Source organism: Lagopus leucura, unplaced genomic scaffold (genome assembly GCF_019238085.1).
Source record: "Lagopus leucura isolate 7727_CA_CO unplaced genomic scaffold, USGS_WTPT01 146-4_obj-0_obj, whole genome shotgun sequence".
NCBI classification, from domain to species: domain Eukaryota; kingdom Metazoa; phylum Chordata; class Aves; order Galliformes; family Phasianidae; genus Lagopus; species Lagopus leucura.
This window is the reverse complement of record NW_024966425.1, coordinates 13,144-29,108: the sequence shown is the minus strand read 5'-3', so window position 1 is coordinate 29,108 and position 15,965 is coordinate 13,144. Positions and strand designations below refer to the sequence as shown.

Below are 15,965 nucleotides of genomic sequence, written 5' to 3'. Positions count from 1 at the left end.
TCGTTCCCCTCCCCACAGGACCATTCCTAACCCCACAGGACCATTCCTAACCCCACAGGACCATGCCCATCCCCATTGTATGTGGCCAGCGCCATAGGACCATTCCCATCCCCAAACCCGTAGGACAATGCCCATCCCCACAGGATGTTTCCAACCCCACAAGACTATGCCTGACCCCATAGTACCACTCTCAGTCCTATAGAACTGCTCCCAACCCTATAGGATCTTTCCCACTCCACAGGGCTGTGCCCAGCCCCACAGCCCCCCACTGATACGGGATGTGGGGAGGCAAGGGGAGGGGCTGTGGGGACTGCTGGAAGGGGCCCAGCATCTCAGCGTGCAGCGGCCACGGTCACACGCCCTCTCCCATGCAGCCACCACCCCAGCACTGTCCCAGCACGCTGGGTTGGACTGACGGCCGAATTGGGATGGGGAGGGAAGTGTCCAAGCTGGGAAAAGCCTTCCCAAAGAGCTCAGCCTGGCTTTGGGGCGGCCAGAGGCCACGTCCCTGGTGGGACAGGGAGACGGCGGAGGGCCAGCGCTGCTCTGCCACTGCAGGAGCAAGATGTCCCCAGCTCTGTCCCAGGGGGCTGAGCTCAGTGTACACGCCCCCACGTCCTCTGCTTGTCCCTGTCTCTGTGTGGGGGGACTGGGCTTGGTTCCCTGGAACACATGGGTCAGGGGTACTGTGCAGCATCATGAGGGGCCCCATAGACCAGGGGTGGTGTGGGGAACATAGGGCCCACAGAGCCCATAGGGACGTGGGGACATCACACCCCACATGGGCTCCTTCCCCTCCTCAGGCCCACAGAGCCCTGGGGGTTTGAAATCCCACTGATGTGGGGCACAATGTGCCATCGTGAGTCCCAGTGCATCAGCGCAGGCTGTGACGTGGGGCCGCAATGCCCCACTGTGTGTCATGCTGCACCACGGCTGTTCATCACACGCTTGCTGTGGGTCACCACACACCACCACAAGTCTCCACACGCTGCCACCATTCACCACACGCTGCCACCATTCACCATGCACCACCATAAGTCAACCACGATCCACCAGTACGGGTCATGGTGCGCTGCCAGACGATGGGTCACAGCATGCTATGGGGTGTCATACACCATCCTGAGCCACAACAGCCGGATGTGGGTCACATCACACCAACAGAACCCAGCACCCCACTGGCACAGCTCACAAACACCCCCTGACCAGGGCTGTATCAGACACCCGAGAATCCCCTCCCTATCAGTATGCCCAGCAGGGCTTTGTCCCCATCACGGTTTGGTGACCTCGGGGCCATGCCCCAGGGGAGGGAGTTATTCTCCGGGGGGGCTGCGGGGGGGGATGATGTTTTTCTAATCATTTTCCTGCCATAAATACCCGACCCTGTGCAAACATTCTGTTCCCACTCACGCCGCACGCATTCCTCTGTCCGCTGCCTGCGACCCACAGCTGCAGAAATGGCTCAGCCCCACGGCTGCCCCTGTCCCCACAGATCCTCTGCAGCGGGGAGAAGACAGTGAGATGGTTCCTCTGACTACAAAATACTTTTTATTGTTAAAAGGCGGCAGCCGCCGGGATGTGGGGCAGATGGGGAGAAGGGGGAAATCACCCCTGATTTCATGGGGGGCACAGCGTGTGAGGTGGGGAGAAACGCCGCCCCCCAAATGCAGCCCCCGTGCCTCGCTGTTGGGATGGGAACACGTGGGGCTGCGTGTGCCCCAAACCTGCAGGGCGGTGGGAAAGGGGAGGAGAAATAAGGGGGGGGGGGAAGGGAGAAAGGGGAGGAAAAGGGGAAAAGGAGCAGCGGGCAGCGGGAGGGGCTGAGTGCCAGCGAGGGTTTGAGCCCCTCACCACGCTGTGCGGGCGCTGCGGCGGCAGAGGATGCGGCGGAAGGCCCTGCGGAAGTCGCGGTTGAAGGCGGTGTAGATGACGGGATTGAGGGAGCTGTTGCAGTAACCGATCCAGAAGAAGAACTGGAAGACGCCGTCGGGCACTTTGCAGCGCCGTGGGCAGATGGCGCCCAGGCTGTAGAGGAAGAAGAAGGGGAACCAGCAGAGCACGAAGACGCCGATGACCACGGCCAACACGAAGGTGAAGCGCTTCTCCCGGTTCGCCTGCGCCTTCCTCCGCCACGGAGCCGGGCTCAGCGCCGGCGCCAGCACCACGCGCCCCGTCCCAGTGGCCATGGTGTCCCTGGGCCGCCCCGATGGCTGCGGGGAGCCTCCAGGCACCGCCGCCGGCTCGCCGGAGCCCAGCAGCGAGGTCCTGTCTGCAGGCAGGGGCCGGGGGCCCAAGGCGTCCCCATGGGCGGCGGGGGCGGTTCTGGGGGGGCCGGGGCCGGCGTGGGGCTGGTGGCGGTGCCGGCGCCGGGCGATCAGGTAGATGCGCAGGTAGACGAGGATCATGATGAGGCACGGCGCGAAGAAGGAGCCGACGCTGGAGGAGAGGATGTACCAGGCCTCCTCGTTCAGCTTGCACTGCGGCCGGCCGCCCGGAGCCGCCTTCTTCTCACCCTTGTAGACCAGCGGCGGCAGCGAGATGGCGGCGGCGATGCTCCAGACGATGCCGATGCCGCACTTGACGCGGCGCGGCGTGCGCTTGGCGTTGTACTCCACGGCACGGCTGACGGACCAGTAGCGGTCCAGGCTGATGGCGCAGAGGTGGACGATGGAGGAGGTGCAGAAGAGCACGTCCAGCGCCAGGTAGATCTCGCACCACGCCTTCTGGAAGTACCAGTAGCCCAGCAGCTCGTTGGCCAACGAGAAGGGGATGATGAGGACGGCCACCAGGATGTCGGCGGCTGCCAGAGACACCAGGAACAGGTTCTGGGGCGCCCGCAGAGAGCGGCTGGTCAGCACGGCCAGGATCACCAGGGTGTTGCCGGCGATGGTGAACAGCACCAGGAAGGTGATGGCAGCGGCGATGGCAGCGGCAGCCTGCACCGAGTAACCACCCGCGGGGCTCGGCATGGCGAGGGAGGGCGGCCCGGCCGCGGGGACCGGCTGGTGGCACTCAGCATCCCTCGGGGGAACAGGGGACGGGGCGGAAGGACGGGGCGGAGGAGAGCTGGGGGACGGCGGTCCCGATGGGCATGGTGCTGCCGGGCTGCCTGCCTGCGCCCTAACCCAACTTATCCTACCCCTAACCCTGAACCCAAACCCTAACCCTAACCTTGCACCCTAACCGCAACCCAAACCCCGCGCCCCAACCCAAACCCCGCACCCCAGCCCCACACCCTTCCCGCGGGTCTCTGGATGTTTCCCCGTCCCCGCCCGCCGCTGCCGTTACCGGTGCCAGTGCCGCCGCCGCCGGGCTCTGTTCCTCCCGGCGCCGCCTCCCCGGGTTTTATTGGGGACGGGAGGGCTCTGAGCTGCCCCCGCCTCCGGGGCGGACCCGGGGACACGCGGAGGGACCGGGAGCTGCGGACGGCCCGGCGGCACTTCGGCACCGGCTGCGTGTCACCCCCCGGTGCCCCCCGTCCCCTTCTCACCGCCCCCAGCGCTGCCATCCTCACCCCAGGACCTCCATGACGCCCCATCCCTTTGCCAGCGCGTGTCCCCCTGAGCCCCCCCCCCCCGGCTCCCGTATCCCTTTGGGTACCCGAGCCACAATCCCCCACTGCCCTGAGCCCCCCCGGCCCCAGCCACCACTAGGGCTGCTGACCCCAAACCTGTGCTCACTCGTTTCTATCCCAGCCCCGGGGATGCTGCAGGGGCTGCCTCCAGCACAGCCCTAGGCTGAAATGTGGGCTGAGAAAGGGAGAAGGGAACGAGCCCCCTTCCCTGCCCCCTTCCCCCTCCCAGCCCAGCCAGAGAAACCGCCAGCAAGCCCACACCAAGAAGCCTCAGAACGCCAAGGAGTGTTTGGTTTGGTTTGGTTTTATTTTCCTTTTAACAGCTTATTTTGGTACATCCATGCACAGCCACTCCCTGGAGGTGCTGAGGAGGGCTCCCCAAACAAGCTGCTGCTGCCCACCCCAGCCTCAGCCACGCGTGCCATCAGCACCACGGGCAACCAGGAGCTCCAACGCAAAGCCCCGGCTTTCGCACCCCTCCACGTGCAGTGAGCCCTGCAGCAGGTCAAAACCTGAAGTTTCCCACCTGCACTTCCAGCCTGTGTTGGGTAAGGATGGGCAACGCCACGCATCTGAGCCAGCAAGGCAGGCATGGAGCCCAGCGTAAGGCTGGTGGCTAACAAAACCCAGCTGTTTTATTTTCTCCTACATTACCAGATTTCAAATCACAGACCCATTTAGGCTGGAAAATCCTGCCTTGAACACCGTGTGACCACCAGCCTGACCAGCTCTACTTGGAAAGGGTCAAAGGCTGCGGTTTGCACCTACAGCTCCAAGCGACGCCAACAAACTGCAGGCGGCACGCAGGGATGGACACAGCCACCCTCTGCAGTGCCCTGCTGACTGCCCGGCTCCCCAGCTCCCCTCCCTGAGCTGCAAACCCACACAGAACTGAGCCCCTCACTTCAGATCAGCCGTGCCTCTCCCTCCAGCTCAACCTGCAGGTCACAGATGCCCGTGAAGTTTATCTCTTCACCAGCCCGGCTGCTGCTGACGGACAGAGGGGACGGCTGCTGGACGCCATCTGCTGTGGACACCGGGCTTCTGCTCACGTAGGTCTCCAAGGATTTCAGAAGCTGCTTCGGTTTCTTTTTGGTGGAGAACTCCAGCTCTGCAGAGGTCAAAGAGAAGCATCAGAACAGCAGGACCGGGATGGCGCTGGGGAAACGCGCTCCTGCATAAGGTGCTACCAAACATCACTGAGCTTTATTTCTTGAGTCCCAGCGTCTCACCGCATCCCCTCCCGCAAAGCTCACAGTTACATTTGCTCACAAAGCACGAAAGGCTGCTTGTCACCCCACAGCGGAGCTCAGCAGCAGAAGCCCTGAAACATCCCTGCTGTTCAGTGCACACTGCTCCACGCACGTAGCGCGCTGCAAACAGAGCTTAAGCAACCGTGTGCCACAGACATCAGTGAGCTGTGAGAACCAGAGCACAGCGTGGCTCCCAAAGGCGGCAACACGCACCTCTGAGTGCAGGGGGCTGGTTTTAATATTGGAGATGTCGAAAGGGGAAAAAAACAACACGACACTGAGGTCAGCATCACAGCCGTACAAAACCTCTGTGTGCAGACGAAGTGAGGCTGTGCGTGCAGCCCCTCATCTCCACAGGACCCCACAGCACGCTCCAGACACACCGGGCTCCTTCCCTGAGCCTCGAGCCGCCGTCCCAGCCAGGATCAGGGGGCAAAGCGTGGCACAACGCACCCTTCAGGAGGAAGCCAGAGTCAGCGACGGTCTTGTGCTGCGACTTCCACACTCGGTAGAGCTGCAGGAACGCCGCCGCATACAGGTCGTTCAGCACGGCGATGACTTGCCGCCTGCGGTTGCACTCCCTGGCCGGGGGCAGAGGCCTCAGCCAGCGCTGCCCACCCCCCCCAGCCCAGGGGAGGCCTTTGCTCCTCCCGCCCAGCTCAGGGCGGCTCACAGCTCACCTGGAGAGGCACTCCTCCCTCAGCGCCTGCAGCACGAGGCGGGTGATGTTCACAGACATGATGCAGAAGGGGAAATTCTACAGGAGAACCAGCCTTGCGTCAGCTCTGCTGGAAGGGAGCTCCTCTCTTCCAGCACTCAGAGGCACCCTGGCCCCGTTATGCTGCACCTGCGTGGCCCTAAAGCCGTGCTTCAGGTGCAGGCAACAGAGTCAGGGACGGAGCAGTGATACTGTGGGTATGGGCTCAGATGGACGTTGTGTCTCCAGCCAAGCTCCCATCCAGGCTCAAGAAGTAAGCTTAACATGCAAACTTAGGATGCAAGCTTAAGACCGGCGTCTCAAATTAAAAAAACTTTTGATCCAGGGAAGCTCTGTTCATCAAAATCCTTTTCCCAGCAGAAAGCCAACTCAAATGGTTTGGCTTCCACCCTTATCAGCACTCCTCAGCACTTCAGGGCCCTTCCTCACCTGACCGGTGGGAGGAGGACCAACGACATTCGAGCTCCTCAGGCTGACAGAGAAATCACTGGCAGACTGCCACCAGGCGAAGAGCAAAATGCCAAACCCTAACTCTGAACAGCAGCAGGTTTTCATTGCTTACCTTCCCCTGATCTTTAGAAAGAAAAAGGTAAACACCACAGCAGAGGGCGAACAAAGAAGGAGGAAGGACGTGCCTGTGTCTCGTGTTGGGACAGCCTGAAAATCTCTAGAGCTAGAGGCAGCATCTGAGAGTCCATCACGAAGTACAGCATTTGCATCAAGCCCAGCATCCCCGTCCCTCGCAGGTCGGTCCCTGGATCTGCACCTGGAAAAAAGGGCCTCTGATGAGCCTGACACCTCTCCTCCTTCCTGGGCCGCCCGCACGCAGCCCTGGCATCTCACAGGTGGTGGAACCACATTTATTATCCTTGGCAGTGGCAGCCTGGGGCAAAGCTTTTGGGAATCCGCCATGCAGGCACTGAACTGCACCACGGCCTCTTTCACATGGGCACCAGCAGGCACTGAGCTCCCACTCACATGCCTGTTTCCATAACACCTCTAGGAATTAGCAGCTCTGCCCATCCCAAGGCTGAAGCCCAAAACCAGGTGTTTACTTGTTGCTATAGAGGACAGGGAGTCGTTCATCTTCTGCTGAGGGTTTCTGCCTTCATTAAGAACTGGCTTATTAACTCTAGCCAGGCAGGCTGAAAACTCAGGTGAAGCTGCGTCCAACAAGGCAGAGACAGCTTTAATCACTGTTTTCATTACCCAGCAGAGGCTGAAAGCAACCTGTGACACAACTCCAGCACCAGAGCTTCACTAATAAACAAGTCTTCCAGAGACGCCTCATTAGCCACAGCAATCGCCTGCTAATGAAGAACATTAACGGCCCCAGAGAAGCAGTTACAGCAGCTACTTCTGTAGCACTGGTTGGATACAGGTAACTGTCCCAGGGGCAGCAGCTGACACTGGGCAAACCAGGCCAGATGTCATCCCACCTGTGACAGCAGCCACATACCTGCTCTGAAACAACAGCACGACCAGCAGCTGCACGAAGGGAAAGGGAAGGAGTGCGGCTCCAGATCCCACCTCTGGAGGAGGGAATGGGAACAGCAAGAGCTCTCTGGGCAGAGGTTTGTTCTTGAGGTCCCTCCGTGCTGTACCTTGAAAGCCAAGCTCCTCCCAGTGCGTGCCATAGCGTGGGCATCCCAGCGGGGAGCAGGTCAGCTTCTTGTAGATGGTCTGCAGGATTCTCATGTGCACTGCTTGCTTATCATCCAAGCCACCTGGTGGAGGAAAGACACCGAGCAGCCTGCTGCCCTCAGCTGCCTCCAGGGGGATGTGGTGGGACAGCAACCACCAGCAGCTGCAGCAGGGAACAAAACCCCACAAAAAGCTGCTTAGGGCAACAGGGAGGATGTCCTCCCCACGTTTATCCTGCTAGAGGTGAACAGAGGGAAAAAACAACGCACGAGAGGCGCAGCAACACCATACAGTGCATTTATAAGTGCTGGTGCTACGGAACTCCAACATTGTGGAATTTTGCTGGCTGAGGTAGCACTGCCAGGGGAACCTTGACAAACTACAAACCAGGGGCACAGGTGAGGATTCTCCTCGTACAAATGTGCTCAGCACAAGCAACCTGCCATGGGACAGCCAGACCCAAAGGCTGTGCTGGATGCAGAGCCAGGACAGGAGCCATGGCAGAACGAATGCCAACCCAAGGAACCTGCTTTAGCAGCGGGGTTGGGCTGCATGATCTCCAGAAGTCCCTTCCAACCCTATGATTCTGGGTTCACACCTCATTTGCTTTGGTCACTGAGCAAGGAAGGGCTGTGCAGCCCCAGCCTGGCACCATGCAGCTCTCTCGCTGGAAGCAGACACATGGAAGAGCTTCTGTGGCAGAAGAGTCAAGAGATCTGTCCTCCTCCACCAGCAAACATCAGTGTGTCAGTAAAGCAAACAGGGACCACGTCCTTTGGGACAAGCACACTGCCACAGGTGAAGAACAGACTGTGCTGTGCCCGAGACCCACTGAGCTGCTCCACATGAATCCCATGCAGGAGCAGCAGTGCTCAGTGTGACACTGCTGGGGACAACAATACAGGAGTGGCAGTTTGGGGGATGTGAGGGAGCACTCACACTGAGCAATGGCAAGAGCCAGATCCCGCTCGCCCTGCAGCTGCTGCTGGAGCCGGGGGGGCCCGAAGAGGAAGTGAAGCAGAGCAGCCAGGCCCTGCCTGTGCACCGTTGCTTGGATCTTCTTCTGCGGAGAGAAGGCAAAGAAATGAGGGCACATCTGTCCCCTGAGAGAAAAGCCAGCGGGTGAGCTGGGAGGGAAAGGGATCCCACAGAGCTCGGCTGAGGGAGGGCAGAAGCAATGGGAAAGAGAAGCACAAGACAGAGCTGCCCAACTAGAGAGCACGAGGCAGGGAACAACTCTGGAGTGAAGTTTGGAGCCTCTGGTCCTGCACATACCCTGCACTCGGACAGGTCTGTGGTCTGGAAGAACTGCAGTGCTTCATTGAAGGATATGAGGGGCACAGGACCAGCTGATCTCCCCAGCAGCACTGCAGAACAGCATGGGGCAGCGTCAGCCCTGCATCCACATCAGGGCAATGAGTGCCAGAACCTGTTCTGCCTGACCCCAGAGCAGCAGCTGCATCCTGGGGAGCTGCTCTACACACCTTGGTGCTGCAGTAACACCAAGACTTGGGATAGTGGGGAATGAAGGGAGCCTGCAGCCAACTCCTCCTCCCAGCCCTTCTGCCCTTTCCCCAGCTCTCCTCCACCACCCCAACCAAGCCACTCCCCAGCCCCTGTGTGAGCTGTGGCCCCATCCCACGCACTTCTGGGACCTGTACCTGACTGGATATCCTCCACTGCCTCCCACTCTTCCTGGGCGCTCCGCTGCTCCGCACTGATCCCTGCCAAGGGAAGCACACACTGGAGGCAAGAGCTGGGAAAGACCCCGAGGGGGTCACGTGCCCCCCATAGCCTTTATCAGGACACGTTCATGGCATCCCTTGCCCCGCGTGCCATAATGAAACCCAACAATCCTACCCCAATGCCTACAGGAGGCTGGGAGGCCTCAGGGCTGGGATCTCAGCCTAGAGCCCTTGTCCCCTGCTGCTCCCAGGCCCAGTGCTGCTCACCCCTGACATGTGTGGGAAGGGGCTCAGGGGGCAGCAGGGGCTCCTCAGGCTGCGTGGTGTCTGCCGGCTGGGCATTCATGGCCTGTGGGGGGAAGGCGGTGCTGGTCAGTGGAAGGCCCTGGGTTTCTCAAGGGTCCGCAGAGCTCCCAAAGGTGGCCCCAGTGGTTTCCAAGGTGGCCTACGGGAGCCCAAATGTACCCAAGGGTCCCCAGGGCTGTGTGAGACGTACCCGAAGGGGTCCCAAAACGACCTAAGAGGTCCTCAAGGGGTTGCAAAGAGTCCTCGATGCGGCCTGCGGGATCCCCAGACACCCCCAGCACGGCCAGGAGGCCTCAAAGGTCCCCAGAGAGTCCCCAGCGCGGCCCAGGAGGTCTCCAGGTGCTTAAAGGGGCCCTGCCCACCCCCGGTGGCCTTCACTCTGTAACTCCGCCCAGGCCCCCCGCTGGCCCCGCACCCTTCTACCCCCGCCGCTGCCCCCGGCTCTGCCCTCTGACCCCACGCCCACCGGAAGCGGCGACGGGACCTCCCGGCCGCGACCCTCCCGGCCGCCCCGCAGTGCGCAGGCGCCGCCGCGCTGCCTGCCGGGAGCTGTAGTCCTGGAGCCGGCGGGGGGCGCGCGGGACTGCAGCACCCGGCATGCACTGCGCGTGTGGAGCACGGAGGGGGAAGGGCTTAGCGGAGAGGGGCGGGGCTTAGCGAGGGGGCTGGGATTTGTCGAGGGGGCGGGGCTGAGGGCGGGGCCAAACGGAGGGCTGCGGACAGAGGCAGCCCAGAGCTGCCGGCAGCGGCATGGGGTTGTACGCGGTGCTCGCCTTCCTTCTCGTCCTCCTCCTCGCCGTCCTCGCCTTGTATCGCTGGATCAGGTCCCGCGGCCCCAACCCCTTCGCCGTCGATACCCGGCGCCCGCCGGCCCCGCTGATCACCGATAAGGCGGTTCGTCGGACGGTGCTGAAAGCAGGTATCCGCATCCCCGAACCGCCCCCCAGGAATGCCCCGGGACCCTCAACCTCGAGGTGCCACGGGATCCCCGTACTTCCCCGGGGTTCTCCGGGTGCCCCGTCCCTATTCTTCCCCAGGATGCCCTGGGACTGCTATGCCCATATCCCCCCGAAATGCCCCCCGTGCCTCCCTACGCTCCTCCAGCAAACCCCGAGAGCCCCGCTCCCGCTGCTCCCGTCCCCATGCCATCCGAGCACGGATGACATTTTGGGTGTCACCCCGCACTGAGGACCCCCCATCCCTCAGCTTTCTCTCCAGAAAAAGTCCCAGAGAAGCTCGATGCCATCGTCATCGGCAGCGGCATCGGGGGGCTGGCGGTGGCCGTGCTGCTGGCCAAGGTGGGCCGGCGGGTGCTGGTGCTGGAGCAGCACGGCAGGCTGGGGGGCTGCTGCCATGCGTTCAGCGAGAAGGGCTTCGAGTTCGACACCGGTACGTGTGGGCACGGGGAGGGCAGGGGGCTGCGACCCAAACCTTTTCGGAGAGGATCTGGGCGGTTGGCCGGCACCCATACGGTGTCGCTCTGTGGTCCCAGTGGGATGAGCAGAGGTGGATGGCAGAGCTGCCTTTGCCCCAAATCCTCTTTCTGCTGGAGGACGTGGCGGCGGTGCTGCCCATAGCAGTGCTGGCGCTGTGGCATGCCCTGCTGGCATGCTGCAGGAATGGGTCCAGAGCCCACAGCACCCCCTGCACACGCAGAGCCCCCACCGAGCTCCGTGTGCCCCTCAGCCCGTACGCCGTTATTTACAGCAGCGCAGCACGGGATTCTATTAATGAGTACCCACCTTCCTAATATGCAGTGCTGGGCAGGTGGGTTTCCCTCGGAGCACGGACTCTGCACCCCAAGTGGGGCGGTGGGGACAGCAGTGTAGGGAGAAGAAGCATCCCCAGATCTCACACACACACACACGACTTCACGCAGCGTTACTCCCCAGGGATCCACTACGTGGGACAGCTGCACGACGGCTCGCTGTGGCGCTTCCTGGTGGACCAACTGACGGACGGGCAGCTGGAGTGGGCCCCCATGCCTCCCACCTTCGATGCTGTGGTGCTGGGAGAGCCCGGCCGTGACAAAGCCATCCAGCTCTGCTCCGGGGCCAGGACTTACTTCAGCAGGCTGAAGGAGCAGTTCCCCGGTGAGGAAGCCACCATCGATGAGTTCAAGCGGCTGGTGAAGGTAATGGGGCCGTGGGGCTGCGCTCGCAGCGTGTGGCTCCACTCGTGGCTCACGTGCTCCTTCCTGGGGGGGGGGAAATTCCTGCCCCCCTGCCCGGGGGCAGCTGTTTGGCAGCGCTACTGCGCAGCCACGTTGCACAACTGCCCCAGCGTGTTGCACCCGGAGCTCCTGACCCTGCTCAGAGGGTGCCCATAAGCTGTGCTCTGAGTGGGGCACGGGGGGCACAGACCCTGCAGCCCCCACATTTGCGGGGCGATGCTCCAGGACCTCCTGGGTCATCACCATTAACATCACGTTGGGTGAAAGTGGGATTTGTGCTCTGCCACCTCTGGGAAATGGGGCTGCACTCTGGGGGTGTTTTGTAGGGTCGGGTGCTCCCCTCCCCACAGTGCTGCAGATTCACATCATTGCCATTTCCTAATAGCAGATAAAGGGAGAAATCCCATTTTGCATCCATCCCCTGGCAGCCTCCCCCAGAGTGGGGGGGTACCCAGAGGTCCCCAAAGGGGTCCTAAGGTGGCCTAGGGGACCCCAAAATTGCTCAAGGGTTCCTCAGAAGTCCCCAGGGATTCTCAAGATGATCTCAGGAGTCCCTAAAGGTCCCCCCAGTGAGCTCTGCACATTGCTCTCCTCTCTTGCAGAGTGTCACTACTGGGTTCTGGGTTCTGGGTGTGCTAAAACTGCTGCCACTGCCACTGGTGCGGCTGCTGAGCCGCTTGGGGCTGCTGTCCCTGCTCAGCCCCTTCTGCCAGATGACCTCACACAGCGTTAAGGACGTGGTTGATGGCCTCACCACCAACGCCAAGCTCAGGGCCATGTTCAGCTACATCTTCCCCACCTACGGTAAATTGCCAGGGCGCTCGGGCACACCAGAGCAAAGTTGGATCCTTTAAGAGCAAAAACAAAAGGCTTCTTATCCTCTCCTGTCCCTTCTTTTCCCTTTCCCTTCCCTTCTCTTCTCTCACCCTTTTTCTCCTTTCTCTTCCCCTTTCTCTTCCCCTTTCCTCTTTTTTCCCCTTTCCCCTTTATTCTTTCCTCTTTCCCTTTCCCTTCCCCTCCTTTCCTTTTAGAGGCCCTCATTTTGCACACCAGACCCGTCCCACCTCACACCCCCGCTTTGCCTTTGCATTTCACCACCTTAATGGAACCCCTGAGGGCAGGACGCCGCGTGCTGCATCCTCTGCACCCACCCCATCCCGGGGCCTTTCCCATGTCCTTCAGATTCCCTGCAGACCGCAGTACCCCCGCAGGTGGAGGAGTGGCTGTCCTGCCCTGACCCAGCGCCCACAGCCCTTTGGCCCTGACTTTCCTCCCTCCTGTCCCAGTTCTGAGTGACTCAGGATGCTGGAGCGCAGCCAAGGGTTGTGAAACCCAGATCTGCGGGGCGATGCCCCAGGCATGTCAGTGCCAGCTCCTCACATGGACCTCTGCTCCTCTGCTCCTCATTTCCCACACGCGTCCCTCCAGCCAAACCATCCCTCATCCCAACCCCTTTGGGTTATGCTGCAAACCCAGTAAGACCGCGCTGTGCTCCCCTTCCAGGCGTGCTGCCCTCCAAGGCCAGCTTCTCCCTGCACAGCATCGTGTTGCACCACTACCTGTGGGGCGCATGGTACCCCAAGGGTGGCTCGGGGGAGATCGTCTTCCGCACCATCCCCATCATCCAGAGGGCTGGTGGCAACGTGCTGGGTCGGGCGCCGGTGCAGAGCATCCTGCTGGACTCCCAGGGCAAAGCCTGCGGTGAGCGACGCATCCGGGACGCGGCTCCCCCCGTTCCCTCTGTGCTGCCATTACCCTCAGCCCTCCTCCCTTCCAGGTGTGAGCGTCAAGAAGGGCGAGGACGTGGTGAACATCTTCGCTCCCATCGTCATCTCGGATGCAGGGATATTCAACACCTATGAGCGGCTGCTGCCGCCCGAGGCGCGCGCTTTGCCTGGTAAAAGCCCCCTGTGCAGTGCTGGGTTTAATTGGGATCAGGGCACTGATCCCCTCTCAGCTCCAACCATCAGTGAGTGTCATGGTAATTCCTTCCCAGACAGCGGCAAAGCCCAGTGCAACCTGCTGGGGACTGCAGACATTCAGAAAAGGAGCACGGGAATCACAGAACATGGTTAAATACACCCAGCCCCACACTGGGCTTGCCCTAAAACTCCCAAATGGGAACGGACCAATCAGCAAAACCTCCCCGGACAGGGAGGCACCACTGCTTTATGGCTCCCAGTGGTCCTCCCGCCCCGTGGGTGCACATGGGATGCTCTCAGCTAGATTTACAGTGATGGGGGCAATGTGGGGCTGCGCACAGCTTCCTCTCCACCCTCACTTTCCACCCCTTCCTTCGTTCCGCAGAGATTCAGTCCCGGCTGCGCATGGCGACTCACGGCGAAGCTGGCTTCTCCGTATTCGTGGGGCTCAGAGGCTCGAGCCAGGAGCTGGGGCTGGAAGCCACCAACTACTACATCTACCCAGATACCAATCTGGACCAAATGTACGTTCGCTAAGCATGGAGGAGAGATGGTTTCTGGGTGGGGACTTGGAGCCCCAGCCGCACCCCAGACCTCTGCGTCTCTCTGCAGAATGCGGCGCTACTACAGCAGCTCCCGCGACGAGGCAGCCGCCAACATCCCCCTGCTGTTTGTCACCAGCCCGTCTGCCAAAGACCCCACGTGGGAGATGCGGTACCCAGGTGATGCAGCGCTGCTGAACCTCACCAGGCAGGGGTTCCTTGGCCAACCCCCAGTGCTGCCACGTCGCACTGCGGGTCTCTGCAAACGGGGGCTGTGAGTTGGTTTCATTCGGAAAGCGGGCCGAGGGCCTCCAAGCTGCTGAGCTTGTGGAAAGTTCACTGCAGATACAAGGAAGGGAGGAGAGGCTCTGCTGGATGCCTGCACCAAAGGCTTGGGACCAGAGCTGCCCCAATGTTGGTGTGAGAATGGGGATTTGGGGTTTGTGGCGCCAGGTGGCAGAGGGATGCATGCCCCGACCTTGTCTCCCTGCAGGTAAAAGCACGCTGTCCATCATCACCATGGCCAAGTACGAGTGGTTTGAGGAGTGGAAGGACAGGCCAGTCCATAAGAGGGGAGATGCTTATGAGGACGTGAAGAAGACGTTTGTGGACGCCATCATGCAGACCGTCTTCAAACTGTACCCCCACATCGAGGACAAGGTGAGGGGACACGGGGTTTGTGGCTGTTGGGCTCAGATCCTGGCTCCTGCCTGCCCAGCACACACTGGGGCTGCAGGAGTGAGGTTTGGCTGGGCAGAGGGGCACCAACCCGTCGGACCAAACGTGGCCTCAGCCACCACCCGAAAGTCTGCAAGGAGGTTTGTCCCATACAGTGCCCCATAAAAACAGCTTTCCTGAGCATGAGGCACCCCACACTGTGGCCTGCTCCATTGGGACCGCCGTGTCCTTTTGTCCCCCACAGGTTGAGCACATCTCGGGGGGGACACCGCTGACCAACCAGCACTACATCGCCAGCCCCCGCGGGGAGTTCTACGGCATGGAGCACGACATGGCGCGCACGCAGATCGAAGCCATCGCCACCGCACGGCCGCACACCGCTGTCCCCAACCTCTACCTGACAGGTACCGCGTCCTCCGTTCCGGGGGGTGACTCTGGGGAAGTGGAGTAGGAGGACAAAGCCTTCAATCCTGCTATGAAATACTGGGATGAGCTGCTGCCACGCTACGGGGTGATGCTTGGGCCGCATCAAAGTTCCTCCGATCCACTCAGCCCCAATGGGGGCATCGCGTGTCCCCCAGCCCCGGGTGCAGCCTCCCCGCCTGGCACTGTTGTGCTGAGCTGGGCAAGGCAAAGCCCTCTCCGTGCTGGGGATGAAGAGGGGCAGGGATGCAGAGCTGGGGGTGGCACTGTCCCCTCTGTCTCGCAGGGCAGGACGTGGCTCTGTGTGGCTTCGCCGGAGCACTGCAGGGAGCCTTCCTCTGCACCAGCGCCATCCTCAAGCGCAACATCTACCTGGACGCCATGTGGCTGCGGAAGCGCGTGCAGAGCTCCAATAGCAAGAAGAAGATCTGAGGCTGGGTCCCACTGGTGAGACCCCCTCCCCTCCCTGATGGCTTGCTTGGATAGCTAGCTCTGCTCTTCCCTAATGGCTCTGTGGGATCAACGCCGGTCGTGAAGCCACTCCTGCTCCCAGCATGGTCCCATCCCACTGCAGCTCATCTCACCGCACCGCCATGCACACTGCTGCCTCCTCCCCACTGCCTGTTTGAAGGGAAAAGCCCTTTTCCCAACACAAGGAAAAGAAGATCCTACACAACCACTGCACCACCCAGCACCGCTGGATGCCCTCCGCTTGAGCTGCCGGAGGAGCATCCAGCTCCATGGGCGCTTGCCCGGCTGAGGGCAGCGAGCCCCACACAGCTGCTTTTCCCTTGCAGGCAGCAGCTTTGGACTGAATGAGGCTGGGAAAGCTTCTCATGGTGCCTCCATGCCCGGGGTGGTGGAGGCTGAGGAATGAATCCCTCCCTCTGCACACAGAGCTGCCTGAGCGGCGTTGAACCAGTTTTCCATCAGACCCGTTTCTGTCAGCCCTGCACAATGCTCTGTGCACATCTACAATGCTCTGTGCACATTTACAATGCTCTGTGCACATCTGCAATGCTCTATGCACATTTACAATGCTCTATGCAC

General features: G+C 61.2%; 3 protein-coding genes across 7 annotated transcripts; 1 reads left to right on the top strand and 2 right to left on the bottom strand.

Annotated features, from left to right (window-relative positions):
* Nucleotides 1-1,526: 1,526 nt before the first annotated feature.
* ADRA2B (adrenoceptor alpha 2B) lies at nt 1,527-3,181 on the bottom strand. Its single transcript, XM_042893162.1, has one exon. The coding sequence runs from the start codon at nt 2,964-2,966 to the stop codon at nt 1,845-1,847; it is 1,122 nt and encodes a 373-aa protein (XP_042749096.1). The 5' UTR covers nt 2,967-3,181; the 3' UTR covers nt 1,527-1,844.
* A 678-nt stretch (nt 3,182-3,859) lies between these two features.
* Nucleotides 3,860-9,684, bottom strand: ELMOD3 (ELMO domain containing 3). 5 transcript variants are annotated; one of them, XM_042893170.1, is made up of 10 exons: nt 9,644-9,678; nt 9,139-9,220; nt 8,848-8,910; nt 8,462-8,553; nt 8,126-8,249; nt 7,147-7,269; nt 6,178-6,308; nt 5,505-5,581; nt 5,278-5,405; nt 3,860-4,682 (listed from the first exon to the last, which is right to left on the bottom strand). In XM_042893170.1, exons 2-10 carry the CDS (start codon nt 9,215-9,217, stop codon nt 4,477-4,479), a joined length of 1,023 nt encoding a protein of 340 aa, XP_042749104.1. In that variant the 5' UTR covers nt 9,218-9,220; nt 9,644-9,678; the 3' UTR covers nt 3,860-4,476. The 5 variants fall into 5 exon arrangements, with proteins under 5 accessions (XP_042749104.1, XP_042749103.1, XP_042749108.1 ...); XM_042893169.1 differs by lacking the exon at nt 9,644-9,678 and adding an exon at nt 9,368-9,589; XM_042893171.1 differs by lacking the exon at nt 9,644-9,678 and adding an exon at nt 9,368-9,595 and having other exon boundaries at nt 4,601-4,682; nt 7,002-7,269.
* A 189-nt stretch (nt 9,685-9,873) lies between these two features.
* Nucleotides 9,874-15,959, top strand: RETSAT (retinol saturase). The gene is made up of 12 exons (XM_042893168.1): nt 9,874-10,096; nt 10,384-10,566; nt 11,070-11,311; nt 11,953-12,154; nt 12,854-13,051; nt 13,128-13,247; nt 13,658-13,796; nt 13,885-13,994; nt 14,308-14,474; nt 14,737-14,896; nt 15,202-15,362; nt 15,713-15,959. The coding sequence occupies exons 1-11, from the start codon at nt 9,928-9,930 to the stop codon at nt 15,345-15,347; spliced, it is 1,836 nt and encodes a 611-aa protein (XP_042749102.1). The 5' UTR covers nt 9,874-9,927; the 3' UTR covers nt 15,348-15,362; nt 15,713-15,959.
* The last annotated feature ends 6 nt before the right edge of the window (nt 15,960-15,965 follow it).